The 25943-nt window shown below is 42.4% G+C and overlaps 1 protein-coding gene across 1 annotated transcript in view; it reads right to left on the bottom strand.

The window, feature by feature from the left end:
• Window positions 1-25943, bottom strand: part of SMOC1 (SPARC related modular calcium binding 1) — a 120892-nt gene that overhangs the window by 18864 nt on the left and 76085 nt on the right. The window contains exons 7-10 of the mRNA XM_026038224.1: window positions 23517-23573; window positions 18895-18975; window positions 3400-3592; window positions 2476-2558 (exon numbers count right to left, since the gene is read on the bottom strand). Coding sequence (XP_025894009.1) covers window positions 2476-2558; window positions 3400-3592; window positions 18895-18975; window positions 23517-23573 — 414 coding nt within the window. The remainder of the gene's footprint in view (window positions 1-2475; window positions 2559-3399; window positions 3593-18894; window positions 18976-23516; window positions 23574-25943) is intronic.

The raw sequence follows: 25943 nt of genomic DNA, 5'->3' as shown, positions 1-25943 counted from the left end.
CTTGACAGCTGAAAGCAGCTTGCAAATTGCTCTAACAAAACTCTCTCCTTTGCAGCATTACAGGCTCTGTTCTCTGCAATATCCACCCAACAGTCCCTAGTCTGTCTCCATACTATGTGTATTACACACACGCACACCCCTTAGCGCTCGTTTGGCACAGGGTCCAGAAAATGTCAGCATTGTAATGGGTAAGCTGCTATGGCAGCCAGAGTAGACCACTCACTTAAAGGAGCTTTTTGTTGCAGTAATGAGAAGGTTGAAAATCATTTGGTAGAAGTCATCTCCCGGGGGTCTCAGCATCTCACCGTCTGCAGGAATTAGCAGCTTGCTATTTGCTATGTGCAAGCAACACTTTCCGTTTTTCTTTCTTCTAGGTCTTGTGGGAACAGCCAGGATACAGTTTTTGAAGAGGGTATGTGGAGGTGCGCAGGAATTTGTACTTCTGTCTCTCCCACCTTGGCCTCTGCAGGTCCCTTCATGCAAGACAGGGACATGCTGCCTGCAGCACTTTGGGTTTGAAGCATGGGGAACTCTCTAGAGAAAGGATAAGGTAAGCAGTCCCTCTCACATAGCTGAGGGCTAACGGAAGGATCAGGCTCAAGGCAATTGTCACCAGAACTGAATTTTAAAAAGACAGGAGCAGAGGGGAAGAAGAAAAAAAAAGAGAGAGAAAAAAATGAAACATCCTCTCATTCCTTCCTTGCAATTCTGTCTCATCTATGAATCTTCACATCCAAGTGCAGCTAATCAAGCAAACCTCAAATCTCCATCAAGAGACCAAGCAGTACAACTTCTCTCTGGGAGACAAACCAGGACCGGTAACTCTCCTGCTCCATATTCTAGTTCCTCAACGGACCAGTATATGCTGTGGCAGGGCCCTCATTCAAGCCAGTGCAGTCTAGCATTGAGCTGAAAGTCTACCCAGGTATGGAAAAAGTGCTTGAGCTGAGAGAAGCTCCTCTGAGGCGTGATGCTAGGACCAGACCCCTTAGCGTATCATGAGTCCTCTTCTACCTTATGGAGTTTCTCTGCACCTTTGTCCAGTTGCAGCTGCAGTCCAGAGGTGAGGGAGAAGGAAGAAACCAATCTGTGTCCTTGAGAGATCAGAAAGAGGCTTTCAAAGAAAGAGCTTCAAAGCAAAAGGCTTTTAAAAGAGGAGTTCCAGAGAGGCGGGGGGCAGTGCATGGAGAGGCAATAAAGCAAGGGAAGAGGAGGCTGAGGGAAAAAAAGAAAAAAAAAAAGGAAGAAAAAAAAAAGGTTATTCTATTCTAGCATGATTTCCAAAGGAAATGAGCCTTAATGCAATCATTTAGCTGGTTTTCTCCCCTATCCTCTACAAAGTGATACTTGAACCAATTGGCCAATTTCACTCAAATGTGAAAGAAAGGCAGATAGGAAATTCTTCCAAGTCTTGTGAAAACGAGCAGCAGGACAGGAGAGAGTTCTGCAGAGCGCAGAGTTGCTAACCAGAGAGCTTAGCCCAAGGTCAGGAGCTGGCATGGGAGAATTAAGAGACACAGGAGGCAAATCAGGAACAAATCTGCTTTACTTTGCTAACATCCTCAGGGACGGTTCACTTTACGCTAACCCTGAAAATGACTAGAAAGGATCCAGAGCTACCGGTTCTTTCTGCTCTGCTCTCTCTGCTACCATTTCTTCAGGAATCTTCTCTTTCCAAGCAGTCAGACTCTCACCAAGGAGAGCAATGGCTAATCCCTCCCCAAAGAACCCTCACTCTGCTCCTTAGAAAGGCAGAGGGAAGGAGAAATAAGAGCAAAAGCAGACAGAATGTCAAGAGTAAGAGTTGTGCAGACCCCTATGCCCAGTACCATCTCCTAGCAGGAGCAAGGCATGCAACCAGAAAACTCATTTTTCTGAGTGCAACCAGAAAACAATTCAGTTGCTTGGTTAAGGGGATGAGCAAGCAGCAAAGGGGGTGAGACTGGGTGCCAGGCAGGAAATGAGGGATCCATCTGTCAACAGCAGCTAAGGGATCTTAGTGCACTGATAGTGCTGCCCTGCCTGGACCCCTGTGACAGAGCACCCACAACGGGCAGTGGTGGCCCGGCTCACTGCTGAGGAGGCATCAGGCTGCTGAAAACTAAAGCATTGCTAAATGGAAAAGATCCTGCCCCAGACAGGCTTTGAAAAAGAGCTTTCAATGCTGAGGCCAATGAAAAGGTCCCTTTTCAAAAAGGGACCTCCAGGCATCCTTTTTTTTCCTGAAAATTCTGATTTCAGACACATTTTCAGAGAAGGGCACACAGGCAATAAACCAGTCCCCAGGGCACTCATTTTTTTACATTACATTACTGAAACTGGAGGAGATCCACAATAACAAAGAATAAAAATCATGGTATAATACAGACAATTGGTGGAAACCCCTCCCCATCTCCTGAACAATATTGTTGGCCTCTTCAGAGGCTCAAGGCAAGGAAAAGGGAGAAGACAAAGACAGGCTCCCATTTCTCTGACCTGGAAGTTCTCTGTCCTTGAATGGATCATCAATCTCTGTGCTCTTCGATCTGGCATCACTTTCACACACCGGGGTTTCATAGCTGAAAAAGGAGAACAACAGATCCTGAACCATGGGATACACCTTTAGCTTTGTAAGATGGCTGCTAAGGGTCTGTCTCATTTGCTCTCTATGGGAAATATGATCAGAAACTTGCAGAAGAAATACTGTTCTCGGGCATCAAGCTTCTTAAGGACAGCTAGCAACACCAGGAGGAAGTGGAGAGAGGAGTATCCTCTGAAATCCAGTACCACCTACAGTCTAATAAACAGTACCAGGTCCTCATCCTGTTCTCAGTGGCACGGATAGTGCTTTTATTCAAAACTGCCCGTGTTCTGCACAACCACTGTATCCAGCAAGCATTCAAGACCCAGCTCCTCATGACCTATCCTTATAAGGTGCCAGTCCCAATGGCTGGGACATCCAAATAACAAGAGAAGAGGTTTAAAATACCGAGGGCACTTAAAGACAAATCTGTCTTGACCTTAAAAACCATTAACACACAACCGAGACCCACTCTAGACTTGTATTGATCAGGATCCAGGTAGCTGCAACATGGAAATACAAAGCAGAGGATAATGCCACAAAAACCTCTTCCCTTTTCCATCGCTCATGCCCCTGTCTTGTACTCTAAATAAAGGTCTGATGCCTGCCACCACCAAACCCCAGAAGATAGGGCTGCCCTGTTAGAAAACAGAGGAAAAAAAGCAGTATTCTGTATGATACAAGGCATTGCTAGCTCTAGGGAAGGTAGTATAGTGAAGGCTGACTGCCCTGGGAAATGGGAACTCATTGCGTGTAGCAATTTTTTTTTCCACATAATATCTTCTCTTGGTGGGCACCTCTGCAGATTTCCAGTTGATTTCAAGGTCTACTGCTCTTACCGAGTAGAAGTACCGGGCAGGGGGCGTCCTGTGTCCACCAGGACACACCAGCAGTACCCAGTGGACTGGTGGCACTGCACAGGTTTGTAGAGCCCTCCTGGAGCACACTCGGGGATGACGATGCCCTCTCGAGGGTTCTGCCTCGCCTCTTCCAGGGCGCTCTGTCTTTCCTGGTCGCATGAATGAACTTTCTCTGCAAGACAAGGAGGTTAGAGTGGGATAGAGGGAAAAACATAGTCAAATCAAGATCACCTTCTGCTAAGTAGACTTGTCCTAGCAGGCCTGGAAGGCCTGTACCCATTCACAGGAAACACCTTCAAAGTAAACACCAGGATGCCTGTAATCCCTTCCCTCTTTAGGGACTGACAGGGACTTGTGGGTTGAGTGCTCTTCTTCCTACAGTCAGTTGTGACACTACAAAGTTAAAGATTACAGACATAGGCTGCTGCATACCCAGCAAGCCAGGACCAGCAAGAGAACAGCCAGGTGTTCCCAAAAACCCAAATAACCCAGGTTTTGGAACAGATCATTGGCTAACATTACTTCATTGCTACTTCAGTCCTGATGTTAGCATTTCCCAGATGCTGTTTTCATATCCTCCAAGATCCTCATTTGTGCCTTGTGTTTTCCAGTTAATGAGGGAGGCAGACACTTTCCCCTGTTCCCACTATCTCTTCTCCAAAATGCCTTGGCTGATCCATTTCCCGCTTTCAGCAGTGTCCCTTCAACATAAGCCTGAGGAAGCACCTGCAGGCAAGTGCCTTTAACACTGCCCTTTCCAGTGCAGAGAGCACGTGCACACATGGCTGCAGAATGAGACACTGCTCTCCCTCAACTCCAACACCTCTCCAGCACACTCACCCTGGCCCACTTGGGTGCCCACAGATGGCACCCAAGTGTTGTCTCCCTAAGCACCCACTCTGAGGGACCACAGGCAGGGTCCTATCCCTCAGTTGCTTATTACGCAAAATAGGTTATTTCCCAACAACAATGTGAACTGGAGAATAACAAGCATCAAAGAATGGAAGTCCCACAAAGGGGCTTCTAGAGCCTCCCTTGCATCTTCTGACCAAAAACCTCTTCTTCTGCCACTGGTCACAGTGCAGTCTAGAGAAGTGCCAGGCTGTTGCCTCTTAAATGGACCAGCCCCTAGAGACGGAGGAGTGGCACACAGTCTCCACAGGACACTGATATTGAATAGAAAGAAGTTCTCAGTTAGACATCTTTGGCTCTTTGAGGAGCAGGAAGATGACTGCATCTTCAAAAACCACCAAAAATATTAGCCAGAAAAAAAAGTGCATGGGGAAGAATGCAACCAAAGATAATGAACACAAGAGCAAGACAAGACTAAGATTAGGGTTAAAACAAACAAACAAAAGCCTCCTAACTTTTTATTAAGAGTGATGAAAACCTGAAAACTAGAGAGGGGAACAGAAATTGCCCAGCTTTCCTATCCCCTGCAGTTTACCTTTTCCCCCTCTTCTTTTTTACTTCTTTTTTTCTTCAGAAAAGAATCTGAAATTCTTTTCCAATGCCAAGAATCACCTCCAGCTTTCAGTATACAGAATACTTCAACACTGTGGCACGCAGTGACGCAACAGGTTCATCCCCAACCTGCAGATGTTTCCGGGGCCAGCCAGCAGACATGGCATTACATAAGCATCCTGCCCAGAGGACAGGCACAGCCCCCATGTTCTCCCACTGCTTCCATGTATTTTGCCTACTTGTCTGTTATGCCTTGTTGGTAAATTTTGTAGTAATTCTTGTTCTGCATCTGGGGAGCACAAGGAGTGTTGTTTCCTAACTAGGATTCTTCAGGATGGTGCTAGCTGGAGATACTTGTGTTAGATCTACTAGCACAGCATGACCTGAGTAGAAGTGCTTTGGGTGCTAGAGGCACTACTGCTGATTTCTAACTGAGCTGCAGAAGCTAAAGAAAAGAATTTCAAAGACCCACAGAGGTCTCCCCTCCTCAGTGGTTCAGACTTTTCTCAAGGCTGGGAGTATGAAAGGCACCTGAACTTTGCCACCCACAAACACACAACTGAAATGCAGAATAAGAACTTGAAGTGTCGGCAAGTCTGGCTCAAGCAGAGAGAAACTTGATCAGGAAGGAGCAGGAGGGAATAAAATCAACAGAAACTGAAAGGGAGCTCACGCCTCAGCTGATATTTAAGCTGACTTCGTTTTGCTGACAGATTTCATGTCTTTAAATAAAGGCCCTGTGACTGGTCCCAGGCTGTACGTGGACAGAGAAGTCATTCAGCGAGCAGCCCACAGGCCCCTTAACAAGCCAATTACATCCCAGGTGCCAGCCTGCTCTGGGGCCGTTCACACCGTGGCCCTCAGGTGAGCAGGACCATTCATGCAGCTTGAGAAAGCAAAAGGATGGCCACAATTCCCTGCCATCATCATTTTATGTAATAAGCGAAAGAGAAAAAGAGCTTCTGATGAGAACTACATTCCATGCATTTTTCTCTCTAAATCCCAGAAGCTCCCCAAGTGCACAAATTCAAACCACAACTTCTCAAGTCCTTTGAGTCTTACAAAACTAGCAATAAAAATGTATCTGGGAAAAAAAAAAAAACTGCCAAAGCTTTTCGGGGGGTTAGGACAAAAAAAAAATTACTTCTTAAATGATTTATAAATTTATGATTTATGATTTACTTAATGATTTATAAAAAGGAACTCCTCTTCTAATGAGTATCTCATTTTACATACGCATACAGTAAGGTATGCAAGTTACATAGAGAACAAATGTACAGCTTAAACAATGCTTGTACTATGCTATAAAAATGGCAAAAATTTCCCTGCACATATCAACAGATATGTGTGGGAATAGAATGGTCAAAGAATTTGCTCCAAAATACAGAGCTAATTGATAGTTGATAGTCACTCCTACTTGAAGGGTGCTTAAAGGCTGAATGCCATGAATTTTGCAGTTTGTTCAGCTGACAAAAGATGTGAAAATCACCACTGCTACCAGCATCCAGTTGCCCTTCATTAGCAATCGTAGCAGTGCAGCTGAGAGCAGAGCAGATGCTTTTCCTTGTCTGTAACGTGCTTCCAGAATTAGCCTCTATGAAAGTCTCATCTATGCCATCACATCCTGAAGAACAGTTTATCTAAACCTGGCTCTAGTTAGTTTGTTTGCTGAACTTAGTTCTTCTGAAGGAAGAGACGGCAGACGTTCATTTTGCAGTCGTGCTTCTCAGCTTCCCACTGGTTTATATATTCCTATTCATATCTCTTTTATGTGCTGAAGAGCCCCAGCTGACCCAGCTGTTCCTTCTGTGAACCTGGTCCAGATCTACTACATCCTCCTTGAGTGAGACTCTGAGCAACAAATATATTGGCATTAAATGGTGGCTCTGGGAACAGCCTTGTGGAATATTCCTTCAGCAACATCCATCTGCTAAGCGGACTAGCGCTGCTCTCTGGAGAGGCTCCTTCCTCCAGGCTGTCACTCTAACAGCACTTAATTTCACTGAAAATAAACAAGAATATTAACAGATAGGATATGTTCTAACAGCTGGCAAGATCAGCTGGGAAGCCTGTACCACGGGCTTCCCCAGTGTGGGATCTGACACGCACTGTGCACGCTGCCACCCACCTGCAAGACAGTCTTAGTGCTCATGGAAGGTCTATCAGGAGCTGACCCAGCCCCAGGGCGCTGGCCCTGAAGCCAACCTGTTCCAGTCGGACGGCTGACTGCAAATTGTGCTCTTGCTGCCAAGCCCAGGTTTATGGAAGACAGTGAAAGTGCAGAGCCAAACTAGAAGGTTCAACGCCAGCTTCTCTCAAAGATGACAGCTTATCTTCTTTATTTTGTGCGTTGAGTACTTAAAAGCCATTCCCTGATTGCATTTATGGAGGTGACAGATACAGAAGGATAGAAAGAGAGTATGTTTTTCTCTTCCCTATGTTAAACATCTAGGGAGAAAGAAGAATGTTTAAGACAGCAAGTCAACAGCAGGTAAACAACCTTCCTAGTTCCAGCAATAATATTGTACTTTTTTTTTTTCTAAGGCGCTGTCACATTCTGCTATTTTCTGCCAGCTCTCCAGTGACTTACAACTGCCATCAGCAAAAGCTGAGTAACACTGCCAGCCCTCTACTGTCACGAAGTGAAATCTTTGGGAGACAGGAAATCTAGATTACAACAAATCCAATGATAGTGAGAAAATATAAAGAATGTATACACACACAAATGACAGAAACATTGGCAAAAATATCTATTTTACCTTACCATTCAGCTCTAAAATGCTAACTATCTATGATTTCTCACCCTTGACTGTTTCTAACACTCCTTAAAACATTTTTTAAAGTTGTGTCTCTGAAGCCATGAACTATTGCAGTAAAAGAAGACTAGGACATCTACAGTTGCATTTGATTTATTTGATTTATGAAACAACTTTCCCCTAGTAACGGCCCTTTGAGAAATACATCGTCACATTCATAAAAGGTGTCTCATTCCTGGTCCTACAAGTATTCACATTCAAACCTATACCTAGTGCCTGCACACTAGAAATAAAAATGATAGATGAGGTTAGGGGCTCATCTGACTGTCTAATAAACTAGATGGTTATTAAAGAGATGAGGTTACCTTAGAAAGCTGAGAAGAGAGAGCATCTAACTGTTTTTAAGCAGAGGTTTCTGCCTAGCAGCTCTCGTGCTCAGTGTGCAGGGCTGGACACAGCCCTGGAGACTCCGGAGGAGACTCTCCCACTCTGGAGATTGGGAGACTCCCATCACATAACATCTGGCTTCTGCTTGTGGAACCAGAGGATGAAAGCCCCATCGCTGCGGCTGCAAGGGGGCTGTGGATGGTGGCGTGGGACAGGAGGAGGAGTTCCTGTCCAACGCAGCACAACATTTTTAAAATATTTTTACATACCTTTTTTTGTTGTTGTTTGTTTAAACAAGGATGGTAGAAAAGAGTGAGGGACACTGACTATAATACCACCCAAAACCAATCACCTTGGAGAGAAGTACACCTACATCCTTGGAAGACAGGAATAGTTCTTCCAAATCAGGCAAAATAAATAGAGTACCTTCTTTCTATTCTTCTTCCCCAGTGAAGTGACGGGGATACAGATGATTCTGTAGCCCGACCCCAGAACTACAGTTCCAGAGCAGGGCAGATCTGCTTCTCTTTCCCCTCCTTTCTTCTTTCAAGGAGAAACATTTCCCACAAGTGTCCCCACAAAAAGCTTCAGTTTTAACCAACAAGTATTCTTCAGAAAGAGAGGAAAAGGTCTTTTCCTCTAAGATTCTTGACCAGTCACCATTGTTTGTGCTGCAACAGGGACTTGACTTCAAAACACCAGTAAGAAAAAAATCAAATAAATGCTTCTCAACTTTTGTGTTCCGCTCTCAGCAATCTCCTGCATGAGGAATGAGCGCAGTACAGAACAGAGGCAGCATTAAGGGTAAATAATGCCAACTTCCTACCGACATCCTGTTCCAGGCTAGAAAAAAGGACCGAGTGTCTTTGTGCCTCAGTTTTCCTCTCACTCACAGAAAGTGTTTGCCTGTCTCCCAGGGAAGTTTAATTGAACGAAGTTGATTTCCTGTTTGTGTTTGGCCTCTCTCTATACCGCTCTGCCAGAGAAGAGGAACCATGAACTTGTTATTTCGGCATACCACAAACTCCATTTTAAAGGTCCTTCTTTTGTTGTTGCATAAAGAAGCTGTAACGTGAATGGGACCAAGCCCCACCCGGGAAGGAGAGATGCCTCCGCTCAGGGATGGAGCTTACAAAAGCCGGGGCCAGAAGGAACAAGGCTCATTCCAAAGGGAAAGCTCAGCACAGTCTAAAGCAGCAGCCGAAATCTTCAAAGTGGAGAGGGAATTTGAAAGGCCTGGCATAGGCACGTTCAGTGGGGCTGCCTGGACTACCAAAGCCAGCCTAATGCAGCGAGTATGCACAGAGCAGGGATGTGGGTGGAGGAAGGGAAACAACCCCTTCTTGTGTTTATTAGGAGCACAATAACAGCTGAGCAAATACAGCTCATGGGGATAGCATAAATCTCTCCACACCTCCGTTAGTCATCAGCGCTGCTCTGCGCTCCACCCTGCTCTGTCTGGGACTGTGGTCCTTGCAGGGCACTCTGGCTAACGGAAGATAAAAACAAACCTTACAGGTGCTGCCACACTGTACCAGTTGAGCAGTCCTCGCTTTACCTCGGTACTCACTCAATGTAACTTCTCAAGGAGAGACTACAGAGAAAACAGAGGTTGCAATGTGTTCCAGTGCTGAACAAGTACAATGCAAAGTTGCAACAGGTGCCTTAATTTTTAAACTTGCTTTGTTCCAAGCAGCTCATTAAACTTAAACTACCCACGAATACATCACCCTCTTGCCTTCTTCCTTTTGCTTGAAGTGATAAGGCTGCACTCTAATCCCTACAGCACAAAGTGGTTGGGGAGCCAGTTCCTGGCCTCTAGCTGGAAACAGGGAGGACTGACCAAAGGTGGGTATGGCTGGTAGGGAGGAATGATTCTCCTGCTCTCTTCTGATACACAACCCAAGGACTCACTAGGCAGAATCTAAGGGCACTAAGTGATGAGGGAAGATGTCTGTTCCACAGTTTCCAAACAACACAGAAATAAGCATCCTGTACATCTTGAAATCTGCTGATCAGAAGCTATGCGTCCCTGCAATTCTATACCATCTTCCAAAAACGGCTAGGAATATTTCTACCCTCCCATCTCTTAAGCAGTCAGTCACAGAGTCCTTAGTCTTGCAGCCCTCCTACAGCTCAAGCTAGACTAGCTCAAAGGAGAAAGGAGAGAGAACAGAAGAGACCAACAGAAAGAAGGCACTATTTATAATGGTTTCAGTTTATCATCCTGACAAAAGATATTGGAAATATTTACTTGGCTGTATGCAATACATTAGACAGAGCTCTGATTAACTTCTAGCTCATTAGAGCACAATGACACATGTTCTCCTGAGAAATCTAGGGAAACATGGACTACATACAGATACTTGGAGATAACTGTCTATGCTACAGGTTAGGAAAAACATGTCTCAAAAATTGCCTGTGAAAAAGCTCTTCTCTATTGAATGATGTGTCTTGTAGGAAATTCTATCAAATGGGCAATTTTGCTAGGAGAGCACAGCATGCAATTTACAGCCACTGAAATCCAGGGAAGATTTTAAAGTCATGTTGATAAACAGTTTAAAACCAGTATGATCACAACTCAAGTTTAAATATAAAACATAACAACCAGCAGAGACAAATCCAACAAATAGAGGAAATTACTGACGAGACAGCAACACTTGGAAAAATATGGTCAGGAGGTTAGGTAGACCGCAAAAAAAAGTCTACAAAGTCACGCTGCTGCAAACAAATGAGCAAGATCCAAGGCAGGTAAATCTAGTTGTGGGATGTACTGGCAGGGGCATCACACATAAGGAACAGACTCTAGTTACTGATGAGCCTTTCAGTCAACTGTGTCCAGCTCTGGGCACTGCACTTTGACAGAGAGGTGGACCATTTGGCAAGAGCGCAGAAGAGTGCAAAGAGAACATGCAATGGTCTAGGAAATTTGATCTATGAGAAAAGGCTCAAAGAATTCCATTTGTTTAGTCTAGGGGTGACACTCAGTCTTCTGAGACATAAGAGCTGTTATATGAAAAAGAGACGGTCATAGATCATTCTTGCTCTTCCCCAAGGGTAGTTCAAGTAGCAGTCAGATTACTTGGAGAAAGGAGATTTAGGTTTGATGCAAAAAGCCCTGGTGATTAACTGCTCACTCAGAAGCAGCAGTGGAATCCCTGTCACAGCATTAAGAAAAGGTTACACACGTCAGAGCTGCTGCTTAGTGGACATGACGCTCACTGTAAGTGGGGAAGAAGAAACTATGGGACTTCTTCAGATCTTCTTGAGCCTCCTCACACAGATTGATAAGCTGCAGCAGATTTTAGACAACAAAACAATTTATCTGGTTTAAGTTTTTGGATTGGAGTATTTGATCTTCTTACGGACTGGTTTCCACATAGTGTATGAGAGCTTTAGCTGAGCAGTACCTTCACAGTGACAACAGTTTCCACCTTCTAAACAGAGAAAGTCTTCTTCCAAAATGAAATCCTGTTCGACTCTTCGTACCATGATGGTTCCACAGCAATAGAAATAGATTCAGCCTTAGACATCATCCTTGTCATTTTGAGTGGAACAATCCCTTATTTTTCTCCTCCAATTCCTCCTTTCCATTCTACATATTTTCAAAGCATTGCTAGCTTGTGGCATACCTAGCTCTGAGATAAGCCACCTGTCTTTAAAACTATTCACTCATTTTCCCCATACTCCTTTCAAGCCACACTCTTTCCACACTAAGGAATGCAATCCAATAAAATGAGAAGCCATAGGTGTTCCCACTGAAGCTTTAATATTATTGAGAAACTATTTTTCACTCCCACACCTGTTTTTAATAGTACTTGGAACAACTGCTGTAGCAATTGCTAAAGAACCCGCCTGCCTCTGCTGGCTGAGATATAAGAGCACGCTATTTTTACAGTATGGTAAAGGTATAATTACAGGACACCAAATAGAAGACTTTTGAAAACTGAGGCAGGTAAGAAAAATACTCCAGCCTAGTCTATCCAACTACAGTAACACTCCTTTCTTATGCTACAGCTGGTGAGTAAAGGCAGGGGTCAGAGACAAACTGGTATGTGATGAGTCTTCATGTAATGACTGATCAGCTTTTCCCTCAGTATTTAGCAGTTCACAAGGAGGCAGAGGGACCACCAGCACTGACTCCTGGACACTTTGTTTGAGCCAGAGGCTCCCTGGACTTGGAATTTCCATGATCTAATGTATTTACAGACAGCAACAACAGGATGGAGAATCTGCTCCCTCTGCATCAGTGTCATGAGATGGGAGATAATCATCTTCCACAATAGGTCAAAAGGCAAGGGAAGGACTGCGCGGGGACACTATAGCTGAAGTTAGTATCCTTCTGAGTAGGTTTTCTCTGACTTGCAGCCCTATGTAGGAACCAATCCCTCCATTTCTAGCATCAGCTGTCACAGAGGCACAGATCTAGAGAGAAGCTGCAGCTTTGTCCTATCAGGGCTTAAGTTCACCAGTTCAGTGAGCCTAAGTTGAGGTGTGAGACAGATGATCCCCAAAGGACCAGAGCCCTCCTTGCATTTTAACTGGTGAAAGTTGAAGACAGGAGAGATGCCGGCCCATTCACCTCGTGTGACTAGTAGTCCATTCAACATGCTTCCCTCCCTCATGTGCTCCAGGAGACTGAAGGTTACTTTGCTTTTATTAAAACATACTCTTCTCTCTGCCCAGCTCCGAAGGCTCTCTATCCACCTTGATTTGTGACTGTCCAGCAGCAATCCTTAGGACATTCTCCCAGAAGATTTGGCCGCCTATCTCCATGGCACTTCAGCAGTTTGAAAAACAACTCATGCCACCTCTGCTGTACCACAAAACATCTGCATGTATTTGCTGTTGCTCATACACCACTTTCTCATCTTTGTGGTGTGACAATAAAATGCAAAAAAGAAAGGACCACAAAGAAAACTGAGGATGGCAGATTTTACTCATCAGCCGCTGCACAGCAATATACGTAGGAATCCTACAGCACAACTCTTGGGTCTGTTGACATAAGACTCTCTGAAAAAGGAGACAAACAGACCACAGCAGACATTTACCTCATGCCCCATGCTGCTCCTCCACAAGCCCTATTAATATTTATGTAAGGTCTTGTACATTTCTCTCTTCCTCTACTCCAACTCCAAGGCCCACAAAAGTGTAAACCCTCTTCTTCAACCTAAGCATAGCGCAAGGAAGAAGATACTATCATGGGAAGCGGTAGGGTTTTCCAGGAACCTCTGGAATATAGCTCAGCTCCTTACAGCTTCGTGCTGTGTCAAGTCACATCTATGGCCTGCTTGAACAATGCTAGGGGCAGCAGATGCTCTTGTAGATACCTTGGTCCATGTACTACTCAATCCACCTTGTTTATTCAGTTGTTTCCTCACAAATTACTTAGTCTCAACTCTGTAATCCCAAACTCCCTTGGAGCTTTTAGTTTCTGGACAGACATCCAGGTCCATCCTTTTTCAAGGGGCATCTATGAGCACAGGTCTGACCATTATATTTCAACAGGTTATCCTTATTTGTGGCACCTTAGAAATGCTAAAATCTTTCTCCTAAAGCTGACTTTGCAAGAGAGGCAGAAAGGCTGGTAAACACCTGATGTGTTGGCTATCTGCTGGCATCAGCACTTGCTCAGGTTGATATTCAAAGATCCATGTAAACCCTGTGCTGAAAGTTGCTCACATAAACAGTGAGGAGCACTTCACTCCTTGGGAATTACTTCAGCAAAACAATGCAACCCTTTCAATATGTAGCAGCCCCTGCAAAAAGCAAAACAAGCTCCACAAAGTTAACTTCTCCACTTTGCCTTTGTCCCTACAGCCCCATGGAATAACTGATGCTAGAGTCTATTTCCTTTCCTTTTCCCCTCCAAATCCTTAGTGGCTTTGGTTTTAACCTTAAGTTAAGAGGGGTTGCTTCTAGAAAGCTCTATATACCCTATCCTTGTACCCTTGATGCCTACTGCTCCACTCTCACTATCCCCCATCCACTCCCCTCAGCTGACAGCTGCAGAGTACCAGCTATGACTCCATGTCTACAGTAATTTGTTTTCTTTCTTTGGGGGATGAGGGGGGAGTGACTGAATTCTTTGGGAATGATTTATCACACGGCACTCAGGGGGAACTTCATTTATTTGCCTAGCTGCATATGGTTTAGCACCTAAGGTTGCACGCTGATTATTATACGATGTTATTTTTCCCACTTGTATACTTTGCACCTTTTCATAGAGCAGATTAACTGGTCCCCAATGGCATCGTATTTATGACTGGGCTTGCTGGCTGTCTGGGAAGGGTCCTGGTCCTAGACTCTTCCATTACCCCCACAAACTCCCTTCTTGACCACACCTGCCCCACTGAGGCTGTGGGAAAAATCACACGTGGGTGTGATATATCACATCATCTCAGAGCTTCCAAGAGGGAGGTGGAGAAAGGTCTTCCCAAGCACCAGTCAAGAGACAGAAGAGTGATTGAATCACAAATGGAGCAGGCAGGGGGAAGCAGAAATAAAGGATAAAAAAGTTTCACTATACGTTTGGCATCCAAGAAAGCAAGAATTCAGCAGGGAAGAGCATATGGATTTGCAATGAAGATAAAATGGCCTTAGTGAGTTTTCTTACTACTACACTCTGTGGCAACTTCCAGTTTTGCTTCATTTAATACCAAGCCAGAACCAAAATTAAAATGAATTAAAACCCCAACTTGCAGGACAAGCGCAAAGCAGGACACAGAACTAGATGGAAGCAGAAAAAGCAGAATCTGATTCATTGGTTCTCTCCCTCTTCTGCAAGTTCTTGCATCATTTATACTTTTTTTTCTCTGCCACTATATGGAGGTTCAAAATCCTCCCAAGTACTTCTCCCAAGTACTCAGCCCAGAGAGAAACACTGAAGTGTTCAGCAGGGATGACTGCAATCTGCATTTGCATGTCATGCCCATACATCATTCTTCACTTCCAGTGCCATTAGCATGTCATATTTAGATGTCACCAAATCACTTTTACATCTCTCCTTCTCCACCTGCTCTTCTGCTAATGTGAAACTGCCTTTACCTCCACCCATTTCATCCAACTGGTGGCCTGAGTTGTGCTAGCCAGCAGTTCTTAGGCAGATTTTAGCAAAAGGCCTACAATTCTGTTAAAATTATTTGGGTGATAAAATCAACAGTTGACATAGGAAACAGCCATGAAATTTAGAACTAACACAATTAATGTAGTAGCAGCAGAAAGCAGAAACCCATGGTCTCATATGTCTTTAAATAGTGACATGCTGCATGTCCTATGAGAAGGATAGCACGGCTAAGGGATGAGGCTGAGAAGACAGGAGGGAATAAAGACAGGTGAGAAATGGCCTCTCCCCTCCAAATAAAAAGGAGGGAAAAAATATCTCTATAAACAAAAGAGAAGAGACAAAGCAGAGAATCCAGGTCCCGGCAGTATGTTTGATATAATCACATCTTGCCTCGCTATAGGGATCTTTGGAGGCAAACTGCAATGTCATGCTCTTAACGCACATAAACACACACGCCATTTTCAAGCTGTTTCTTTCTTTGAGAAGCCGTAAGTGAATTAAATTACAGAAATGTGAATACCACCGTTCCTGTTTTTAAAGCTCACTTCCAGCTCTGTGCAGGAGGAGCTTCAGAGAGTAAAACTTCTGTCACTGGAAAGCTGTCACACGAGATGCGTATGCGGTGTTTGGGCATCAGAGCCGAACAGAAGAGCCCACATACAGCTGGTCCCCATTCAATGGGCAGGATTTTGAAATAAACAGCTACTTTTTTTTTATTTAAACTAGACACACACAAACCTGTCTTCAGCTGCTAACCTTAATATATTACTCATTCTTCCTTTTAAATAACGTCATGTTCAAAACCCCAATGACTGTAGAGTATTTACTTGAGGCTGCTACTGCTGGTTTCTCTAGAGCTGTTTATTTTTCCATGCATGAGCTCATTACATCACTCTGTGGTTTTCTTAAAGTTTGTCAGAGAAAGCTGGATACAGGCTGGAATCTCTTACTAAACAAAACCAAATCACTTAGTAGCACAAATGGATTTGGAGATGGCCCAAATCCGGAAATGAGGAACAACCATGGGCTCCTCAGTGCAAACAGGCGCTCCCAAAGAGGCAGCCAGTACATTTATTTTCTTGGAAGTGGGATGAGTTATCAAGTATTTCCCTACAATAAGAACCATAAAAAAATAGTGTCTTGAACTGTTCCAGGCAGGAGTATGTTGTGGGGAGAGGAGAGGTAGAAAAGGAGCAAGTTGAAGGGTTTTTGCATGCAGTATGGAAAGATTTCCTAACCATGACAGTTAGAGAATGGCCACTGCAAAGGTCACTTCTCTATCTCCTTCTGCTTTGGTAGTGTTAGGAAGAATTAACACATTTCAGAGGGCAGCACTGAACAACAGGCTTAATTTGAGATGTTTGTGTGTGTTTAGGGAAGGTGGAAATCAATTCAAAACAAACCCTCATCTAACATTTTTGTCATCTAGCCATAGCAAACAACGTATTTTCTTTTGATCTAGGTCTTCCACATGTCAGGAAAAGAAATGTTGACTTTTGGGCTCTTGTAAGATTCACAAAAAAAGCAAACAGCTTAGTTTAAGTGCAGAAGAATACCAATCTTCTGCTACTCAGCAGTCCAATGGTGCAGCATCTTTACATGTTTGATTCCTGCCTCAGCCTGAGAGGATCTGAACCTGCATTTCACCCCACCAGTAAATGATCTAATCATCATTCTACAAGGTGGACTAGCACAACAGCACCAACAGTTCCTCCTAGCAACATTATTTTACTCAGCATGTAAAGAATCACTGACAAAATGGCTGGAGGCATATGGATTCTCAGCCAAGAGCTCTAATCATCAGGATGGAGTCATTCTAATTTTCCTGATCCCTAGCTTAATTAGTATATACATATGCCAAGCAAATGTAAATGCTCCACAAGAGAAGGCTGTTTCAGGATAACCTCCTTACCGCTTGTCAGTGCTAATTTGACAACAGGACACAGATCTCCAATGCAGCTGTTGTGAGATACAGATTGCACCAAGAACATGGGATATTTCCAGCGGGATGACACAGGGGTGCTAGAGCTCAGCAGCGCTTGGCTATCTGCAGTTTGGTTCACTCTGAAGGGATATTGGAAACATGGAGCTCACTTTCAGCTTTGGCCTCCAGTTAGGGAGTAGGGACTATGTCCATCTGTCTGCTACCTAAAAAAAAATGCAACTAAACCTTCAGCTCTCTCCTCAGCTTCCCTACTCCCTTCAGATACATGCCAAGCAAGTGCTGGCTGTTAACAGATACAACACCCAGGCACAAGACAAGGCTTGAAGCCTTGTTGTGAAGGGTCATTAACAACCTGGGAAGCCCAGTGACTGTCTAGGAGAGTTAAAGGTTTGAAGTGCTTCCCATCTCCTTTCCCTTGCTCCTTTTTCTGCAGGGAATCCTCAATGACAAAATACAAGCTCTACCTAAAGGCAGCTAAAAACATCTCCTTGTAGTGGATGGTTTTGAGATAACTCTAAGGTTAGAAGCTTCCACTCAAGCATAACATCTCTCAGCCAAGAGCAGAGACAGAGCAGAGTGAATATCAAAAACAAAAATCCAGCTCCATGATAGTAAAACTTAGCTTAACCCTTTAAAAATAAATGAAAAAGCAAAGGGACTAGACTTAGCTAAAAAGTATTGCTAAAAGCAAATACTTCTCACATTAGCTTCAACATTTGGATGGGGCAGCATTTCTTGATATCAGTAATTCATTTTAAGAAGGCTGCATATATTTATGGCAGAATATGAAAATTCACACCTAAGTTTGGCAACCTAATCTCTTGATCAGGTGCTACGGCAAAAGTGTCTACCAGGACAATCAGTAAAATCAAGTTAGTTGAAGCAAACAGCTCATTTTAGCTTGCTGGAGAAACTCTCTCGTACGAACTTTTGAATTTTCTAAAGAACATTTATTCTGGGTTTGTCTTATTACCAGAAAGGACATACAACTAATTGAAAATAAAGTGGGCAAAATTAAACTCCCAAAATGATGTTTTCCACAAACAGAAATCCTGCTTATATAAGGCAGCTTTCTGACAAAAGGCTTAAACAAATAAGTCAAACGTTTACAGCATGAAAGCCACCCTATCTGAGCTCTTTCAGGCCAAGGAAGGCTGGGAGAGAGGCTCTTAAGTCAAAGACTCTCCCACCACATTGTCTAGTCTCTTTGTAGTCTTCTAGAATTAAGATCTGGGAAACTATTTCCATTACAACTACCTAGATTACTACATAAGACGGAAAGCTGGTCTCAAAGACAGGTAGGGACAAAATGTCAGGATTTTATTACGAATCTCTCACCTTCAGTTGTCGAAGTGGTTGCCCTGCAGCTCACAAGCAGCAACAAGGACCAGAAAATAAATATTCTCTTCGGAAATAATCCAGTCTGTTCTGCGTCAAAAATACCACCTACCAAAGAACCTTGAAGTTCCTAGAAAAGAAGCCCCTCTATATTTGTTCTTCCGTTTAGACCAAGACCACAGCCCATTTCTTAGAGCCATTCTCAGTGCACTACAGTTATTCTCAAAAGGGCATCACTTTGAATGTCCATCAAAGACAGCAGAAGAGTAGACAAGAAAAAGATGAAGTATCAAATGAATAATTTAGAGCTTCCCGAGTTCTGGTTTGAGGAAACAGAAATCCTGCTCATTAATCTGCTACGATGTTCTGGGCACACAGACAGATACAAGTCAAAATTGTTCTACGGTTGTCATCTTGAGCTCTGCAAAACTGTAAAAGCAGCACGAGAGCTACACCGAATGAATGAAACCAAAAACAAGATAGAGGTTTTTCCCTCTGCCTTCTGGATGGAGCATTACCTGAATTCCTTATACTGGAACTGTTCAGCTTCGAATCTTTGATGACCAAGTGCTTAATCCAAAGGGTGGGAGCCGTGATTTCTGAAAGACATAAAACAAGTGCCTTAGAGCAACTAAAGCACCCAGTGAATAGATGTGGCTACTACTTGTGAGGACAAGGCACATTTGCCACATCCTGCATTAACTGATGTGCTCTCTTTGGAGATACCAGTGCTCACCCCACCCGAAGTCCCATTTTCCATCTCTTATGAGCTATTTTAACTTATTACAAGATTATCTTTTCTTCATCAACATTTTTATTCTCTTTCCTTTCCATTTCTCAGTTAAATTTCCAAGTCTTTCTCCTCAAGACTCAAAAAGCAAAGAAAAAAAACAAACCAAAACAAATAAAATAAAAAACAAATAATAAAAACAAACAAAATATAAAAACAACAACACAAAAATAAAAACAATTATGTTGTATGTTATAATACGTAATGAATTCTACCCAAAGACATGAGATCCAGATTAAAAAGACAATTTGGACCTTAAATATTGCCTTAACAGCTCAAGAAAAGCTGACCACAGCTTTGTCAGTTCCCTAAAACAAACTACAACAAAACCCAAAATAAACAGGCAGAGAAATGAGGATATTGTTGGAAAGGCTTAAAAGGAAGCCTGTTAAAGAAATAAATTGTGGTCAAAAAGCCTGTCTAATGCACTACAACCAACACATCCAAAAATAAACTTGTGAAAGCAGTGCTTAAAGCTCCTACTCTGAAGTGTTACAATCAATTTCAAAACACAGCAGAACTGTACTAAGCAACTCCTTCAAGAAGAGACAAAACATCAGCATTTGGATAGAAACTGGGCCAAGGGGTACTTGATACCATGGGCTAGAACTCATAAGGGGACACTGTGAGCATGGATATTAAACCAGAAGATTTTCAGTTCCCAGAAGCACATTTTAAATACTAGAATCTGGAGTTTGTCTTAAGAGGTTCCTCTAAAGTTTTTACAAGAGCTTTTCTGCTCCCTTGTTGGCATTTACATAGATGTGCTCAGCAAGGCAGAAGCTGGCTGACTACAAGAGACGTTGACTACATGTTATATTTCAAATGCAAGACTAAGCTTTTTGTTCTCTCCTAAATGTTTTCAGCTACATGGATCCTGGGCATTAAATTATATCCTGAACATGGCTACAGCAATGTCATATGCAAATCTCAGTTTAGCTTTGATATACCAGCATTAGTAAAAGGTTGCTTAAGGATAATTGTCTTATCTGTAGGTTTCACCACACTAGTTTATTATGATTTGCTCCCACAAACACACTCCCCTATATACTTTCTGTCTTTTGGAGGAGAAAAACTAACCCTTTGAGATTTGACATAAAAATGTATTTTCCAGCCTGTTAACCTGTACATTTGCTGGAATATAGAGAAGTCATTTAGATTAATTACTCCTCTGAGCAGTAGATCTTTGGAAAGAATAGATTCTCAGTGCATAAGGAGGTGAAGTTTACCAAAAAGAGCTCTTTAAAGAAGCTATGGCCTTAGGAAATGAGTACGACTTGCACATTTAAACAAAATAGAGCATGAATCCAAAGAAAACAGTCAAGAACTGCAGGAGGGAATAAAACTGATTCCCCCTACCCACCTCCTAATTATTTAAAACCATAGAAAGGACCATTAATAGACTTCTTTAGGGGGGAATCATACTCTAATATAAGAATCACTATAAACATTGAGATCTGCACTGTAATGAAAGGATATAATTCTTAAATAAATGGCTGCTTTATGATTTAAGTCTTGGACAGCAGAATTTACCTTATCTGATCTACATTATTTCTGGCTCTGCCGCTGCTCTGTTATACCCTCAGGGAGGAGGCTCAGGAGTGGGAGGGGAATGCCTGTCAAAATTTGGATTTTGGTTATTCTCTAGTCTTAGTCCTACTGAGCTTCAAGAGCTACCACACACTTACTAAATACTCTTAGAAAAAAATGCCAGCTCCTTGTACTTAAGTGAGGTAAGCAAATACAAACCATGAAAAGAAATTCATTATCTATTCTTCTAGTTACCAGCACTATCCTGGTTGCTTGGCCTTGAATATGTGGATTTTCAGGAGCCTCAGGATACCTCAGACCTGCTGAAACTGAACGGGATTTGGACAGTAACTCCTTTAAACACCCGATTAGTCCAGACCTGATAGGTGAATGGGTAACTTTTGCTCTTTTCTGTTATCTGACATTTGTGCCAGACAGCAATTACAAGCCATTTCTCATGAAGGCCTACCCAAGAAGCCAGGAGAGTACTCTAGTGAGGTATGACATGCTTGCTCAGTTAGCATCAGAGGATTCAGGATGACTCCCTGGGCTTATCTAGATCCATCTCCTGCTAAGACAGGGTCAGCTATGGGATCAGATGAAGCTGCTCATGGCTTTATCCAGTCCAGGCAAAGCGAAGTGGTAGCAGCAGGTCTCTGGGCAGCCTGGTTCACTACTTGACTGTCTCCACGAAGACATTTTTCCTTATATCCACTCCAAACCTCTCATTTCAATGTATGCCTGTTATCTCCTGTCCTCCTATCGTGCACTACTGTGAAGAGCCTCCACCTTCTTCATAACACCCTTGTAGGTACTGAAAGGTTGCTAGCAAGCACACCTTCCTCCTCCCCTGCCCAAGTCTTCTCATCTAAACTCTTCTCTCATGATTTCTGATGTACCTGTTCGAGCAACCACTAGGGACAGTATGATCCAACATTAGTGGGATACACAAGCCTTTGGGCTGACCCAAATTGGATTTTCTTATATTTATTTCTACAATATCTGATGAAATCTAGCTATCCCTCTTTTACTAAATGGGATGACAAAACTACAGTGTCTAACGGATCAGAGGATATTATTCATTACTGCTGTATTCCCCTGCCTGTCAGCTTCACAATGTCTTCTTCCAAGTTCCATAAGGGATACTGCAAATCTAGGAGGAGGTCTTAGTCATTTTCTCTAGCAGTCTAGGAGAGAAATTTTTGTATACTATATTGCAAGTCTCTTGGGGAGAGGCAATCTTTCATCATACAGCCCAAGCTCCTTATCATATATGCTTGTATCTACACTTAAATGCAAAATTAAGACTGACATGTTTTCATAGAAGAGAGAACATGATATTTTTAAATTCTTTATGTCACTAGATGGGCCAAAAAACACCTACTAGCTATATTTTTTCCTCAAGAACTGTGCCCGGTTATATTTGAATCACCAAAAATGTTGAATCTTTCCTAGAAGAAATCTCCGAATGGGCTGTATTAACCAGGTTAGGTAACTCCTGCATTTTACTCATATGTTCCTTCCTTTCAGTGTCTATGGGGAAAATGTAAAGGCCAGAAGCATGCTGTGATTACAAGCAGCTATTTAATACAACATCAGCACGCTGCCAGGTGGAACTTTCTTTTGATACAAACAAGAGATAGTGAACTAGGCTTTAGTCTCCTCTGTTTATGTGGGAGCACTGTTGTTTGCTCTGCGGGTTTGGTTTTGTTTCTTAAAGCTTATAAGATGATTCTTACAAACCTATAATCACTAAATGGAAGTGATGCAGCATCTTGCTATTCAATTAGCTCATTTTAACAACAAAAATCTACAACAAAAATCACCTGTTTTTCCAAGAAGGCTGCAGGCACAAACAGCACTGTTTACTGTTGCTTAGTAGTCTCCATTTCTGTCTTTGACCCAATTTTCAAAGAACTGTTGAACACAGGGCTTCAGTACTAAAATGAATAGGCTTTCCTCCACTCCCATAAGGTCCATAATTCCAAGGAGGTCACATTGTGTTATAGCTTTAGTCTTTATCTTGATTGTAACAGAGGTGGGTTTAAACTTACCAAAAAAAGTGCGGTTCTTCAAAGCAATATGCAAAATCTAACCAACAGCTAACAGATCCCTCTACGACCACAAGACCAGTATTTCTACCGGTGCACATAAAGTCTGCACGCTGAAAAAAACTTGACATCTTATATGATTATAGCTATTTTGTCCTTGTTTCAAAGCTTCCAATAGATTGAGTTCCAATATTCCCTCTCCAAAACAATATAATCCCAAGATTAGCCATTTGAGAAGGAACTGCCTTGGTGGGCCCTGAATTAAGTAGGCTTAGGACATTGACTTCATTTGCTTAAATAGCATGTGCGTCAATGAAAGTAATTGCTAAATAAAGAAACCTCACAGCAATTTTCTTCCAAGTCGACATTCACAAGCTGTGGTTTAGCACTTCCCCCCTTCGGTGAAGCTGTTGTGCATTGTGGAGGTTATGAAACTCCCAGCATCAGGATGGAGAGAGTGAGGAGGTAAGGACGGAGGAGAGGAAGCTGCCATTTCTGATTCAATGAGCATTTCTTACTCAAGATACCTTTTCCTCCAAGGTTATCTCAAGTTTCTGTTCAATTGGAGGTGGATTCCAGAGAAAGGAGGTAGATGGAAAAGGATTTGAGAAAAGCCTGAGGTCCCAAGAGCACTGATAAATGTGGACAAATTGAGATTGAAAGGTTTTTCTGCTTTTCCAGATAAAGTGTTCGAGTCAAAATCACAATTAAAAAAAAGGAAAGGTAAGTCGCATAGGTTTTAGTTTTGTTGTTTCAAGGATGCTCTTACCTTCTCCATCAAAAATTGGCTGCGTTTCCATGGTAGGCGTTGGCTTCGAACCGTCATCTGAATTGAGAGTTAAAAAAAATCGAAAAGAAACTACCATTATTGAGGTAAATACTATCTACTCTCCAGTACTGTTGAATGATTGGGAATTGTACATGGCCCGGCCAAGTCCAGAAGAGAGAGAAGACAGACAGAACAAAAAACAAATTAATCAGTTTTCTCTGACAGCAATGCAGCATTTTACATAGCAAGCACGCGCTGAGCACTCTGCTTTCACTTAGAAGAAACCTCCCTCCCCTCACCCTCCACTAAACATTAATATGAATCACCTGGCAGCCTCCCCTTCCCTTGGTTCACTGATTAAGCAACCACCTTTTTATTTTCAGGCATGTAGAGCCCCCATAGGTTTTTCCTGTGACACCAGGCACCCAGAATATCCTGGCCCACAGTGTCTCTCAAATTTATTTGTCAAAACAAGAAACTCTTCTTCTGAAACTTACCCGTATGGAACCTGGCACCAGCATTCACTGCAGAGCTGTTAAAAAGGGACGGTCAATAGGAAATCTTATTTCTTACAATGTCTGCATCAAGCTGTTAATCGCAATAATGTGGCAATATCTTCTAATTACAAAATTATGGGAAGGAGGGGAAAACTTCTCTTAGGTTTCCCAAGCACAAGAGTGCTCTGGGTCTTTGGACCACAAGTCTCACAATAAAAATCATCAATTAAGAGAGAATCAGTAGGAAAAATAACCTCCAATTTAGAGATGAACAACAGGCAAATGTTCAGATTACACTCTGCTTGGATCAGCACAGCCATCCATCACATCTACAGGCTTAGTCTAGATGCAGGTTGGGTCCAATTTCCTCCAAGTTCAAAGAGAATTGACTTCAAGCCCTGACTTGCACCTATCTTTACATAGCACGAGAACAGTGGTGTAGCATTAAAGACGACAAACCATTGGAGTTTGGAAGAACTAAGGAGGAGCAAGCTGTAGAGGAAAGTCTTTTGTTACACTGAAAGATGAAAATGTAGAACACAATTGGGATATAAGCAGAGAAGAGAATAGTAGAGGGGTTTTTTTTCTCCTCCTATATTGAATATAGTGACTTTAAAATGCTTATAATTTATTACAGCTATTTTGGCACACATGTGAAAATGACATTAAATACCAGCAAAGCAGAAAGTAACCTAAAGAAAATGGCCAGGCACAGTGAAAAAATCAGTTGGAAAAAGGAGGCTAAGCCAGGGAAGACAGGGGCAAGCCTGGCTTTGGGACTGCATAAGATGTGCTGGGCATCAGTCATTTGGAGAAACGGCACAGGGAACTGACTGGAAGGCTAAGCAAGAGGGATTACTTAGGTATTTGCCCTCTTGATGAAGGTCTCTGATTAAGACTAGAAAAAATATTTGGAAAAAAATACTTACCATTTCTCAGTCAATAATTCTTTTCAGAATAATTATTCTCTCCCAATAGAATGCATACGGAATATTATTAATTAAGATCATTTCATGGAGAAATTCCATGAATTTTATTTAATTTACAGAAGGAAGATTTTGCCCTTGATTTCTATGTTGATTTCTTCCTTTAAAAGAATAATTTGGACAAAAGGAAATAGTTCATCTTCACTTTTTCCTCACAATAGGCTGCTTTGTTTCTACAAGAACCCTTAGAAGCTGCAGCTATTGCTTTTTACTTGTTTAGGATAACTGCACCGTTTAATGAAACAGTGAGCAATGCATTATCAGCATGAGTGGCTTTAAGATTGAGAAATCAAAGCAGAACTGCAAAAAAGTATGTGCAGAGCAACTGGAAAAGTGAATAATTCATAAGTTACATAAAATAGCAGAAGATCTGGCATAATAAAATTACCATTATGATAATAAGATTATTGCTTTGTTCCCATGAATGCTTCCGCACCAAATAATTACAGAATTGCTTTTCAGATTTAAGCAGCAATCCATGAGCCAACAATGGGGAAAAATTAGAAGTGGATCCGAGCCACAAAGCTCTGTGTCCAGACCCCTATATGAACTTTGGCAGAACTTAGGATGTCTCAGGTTCAGAGAATTTGTTAGGCTCATCTCTTGGGAAAATGGTGATGGTGAACAGAAATAGTAGCAGTTACTACAATTTTGGAAATGTTTTTTCCCTTAAAGAATGAGAAGTTTGCAGCTTTTTTTCTTTGTATAAAGTTAGCTATTAAGGAATAGAAGACTGACAGAAAAAAAAATGCAGCAAAAAGACAAATACACCAAACTGACCCTTGAACTGTCAGTTTCATTATCATCACTATTTTTATTAATAATCTGATTAAAACAAATATGAAGCGCATTTTCTTCACCTAGTTACTAAGAGCAAATTGTCACCAAGTCCAATAGCAGCACCCATTAGTGTGTTCAAGTTTTCCAAAGAGGGGGAAGTGTAA

The sequence above is a fragment of the Nothoprocta perdicaria genome, unplaced genomic scaffold (genome assembly GCF_003342845.1).
Source record: "Nothoprocta perdicaria isolate Ctin4 unplaced genomic scaffold, notPer1 scaffold_204, whole genome shotgun sequence".
NCBI classification, from domain to species: Eukaryota; Metazoa; Chordata; class Aves; order Tinamiformes; family Tinamidae; genus Nothoprocta; species Nothoprocta perdicaria.
Note: the sequence above shows the minus strand (reverse complement) of the source record. Positions and strands in the feature narration are given on the sequence as shown.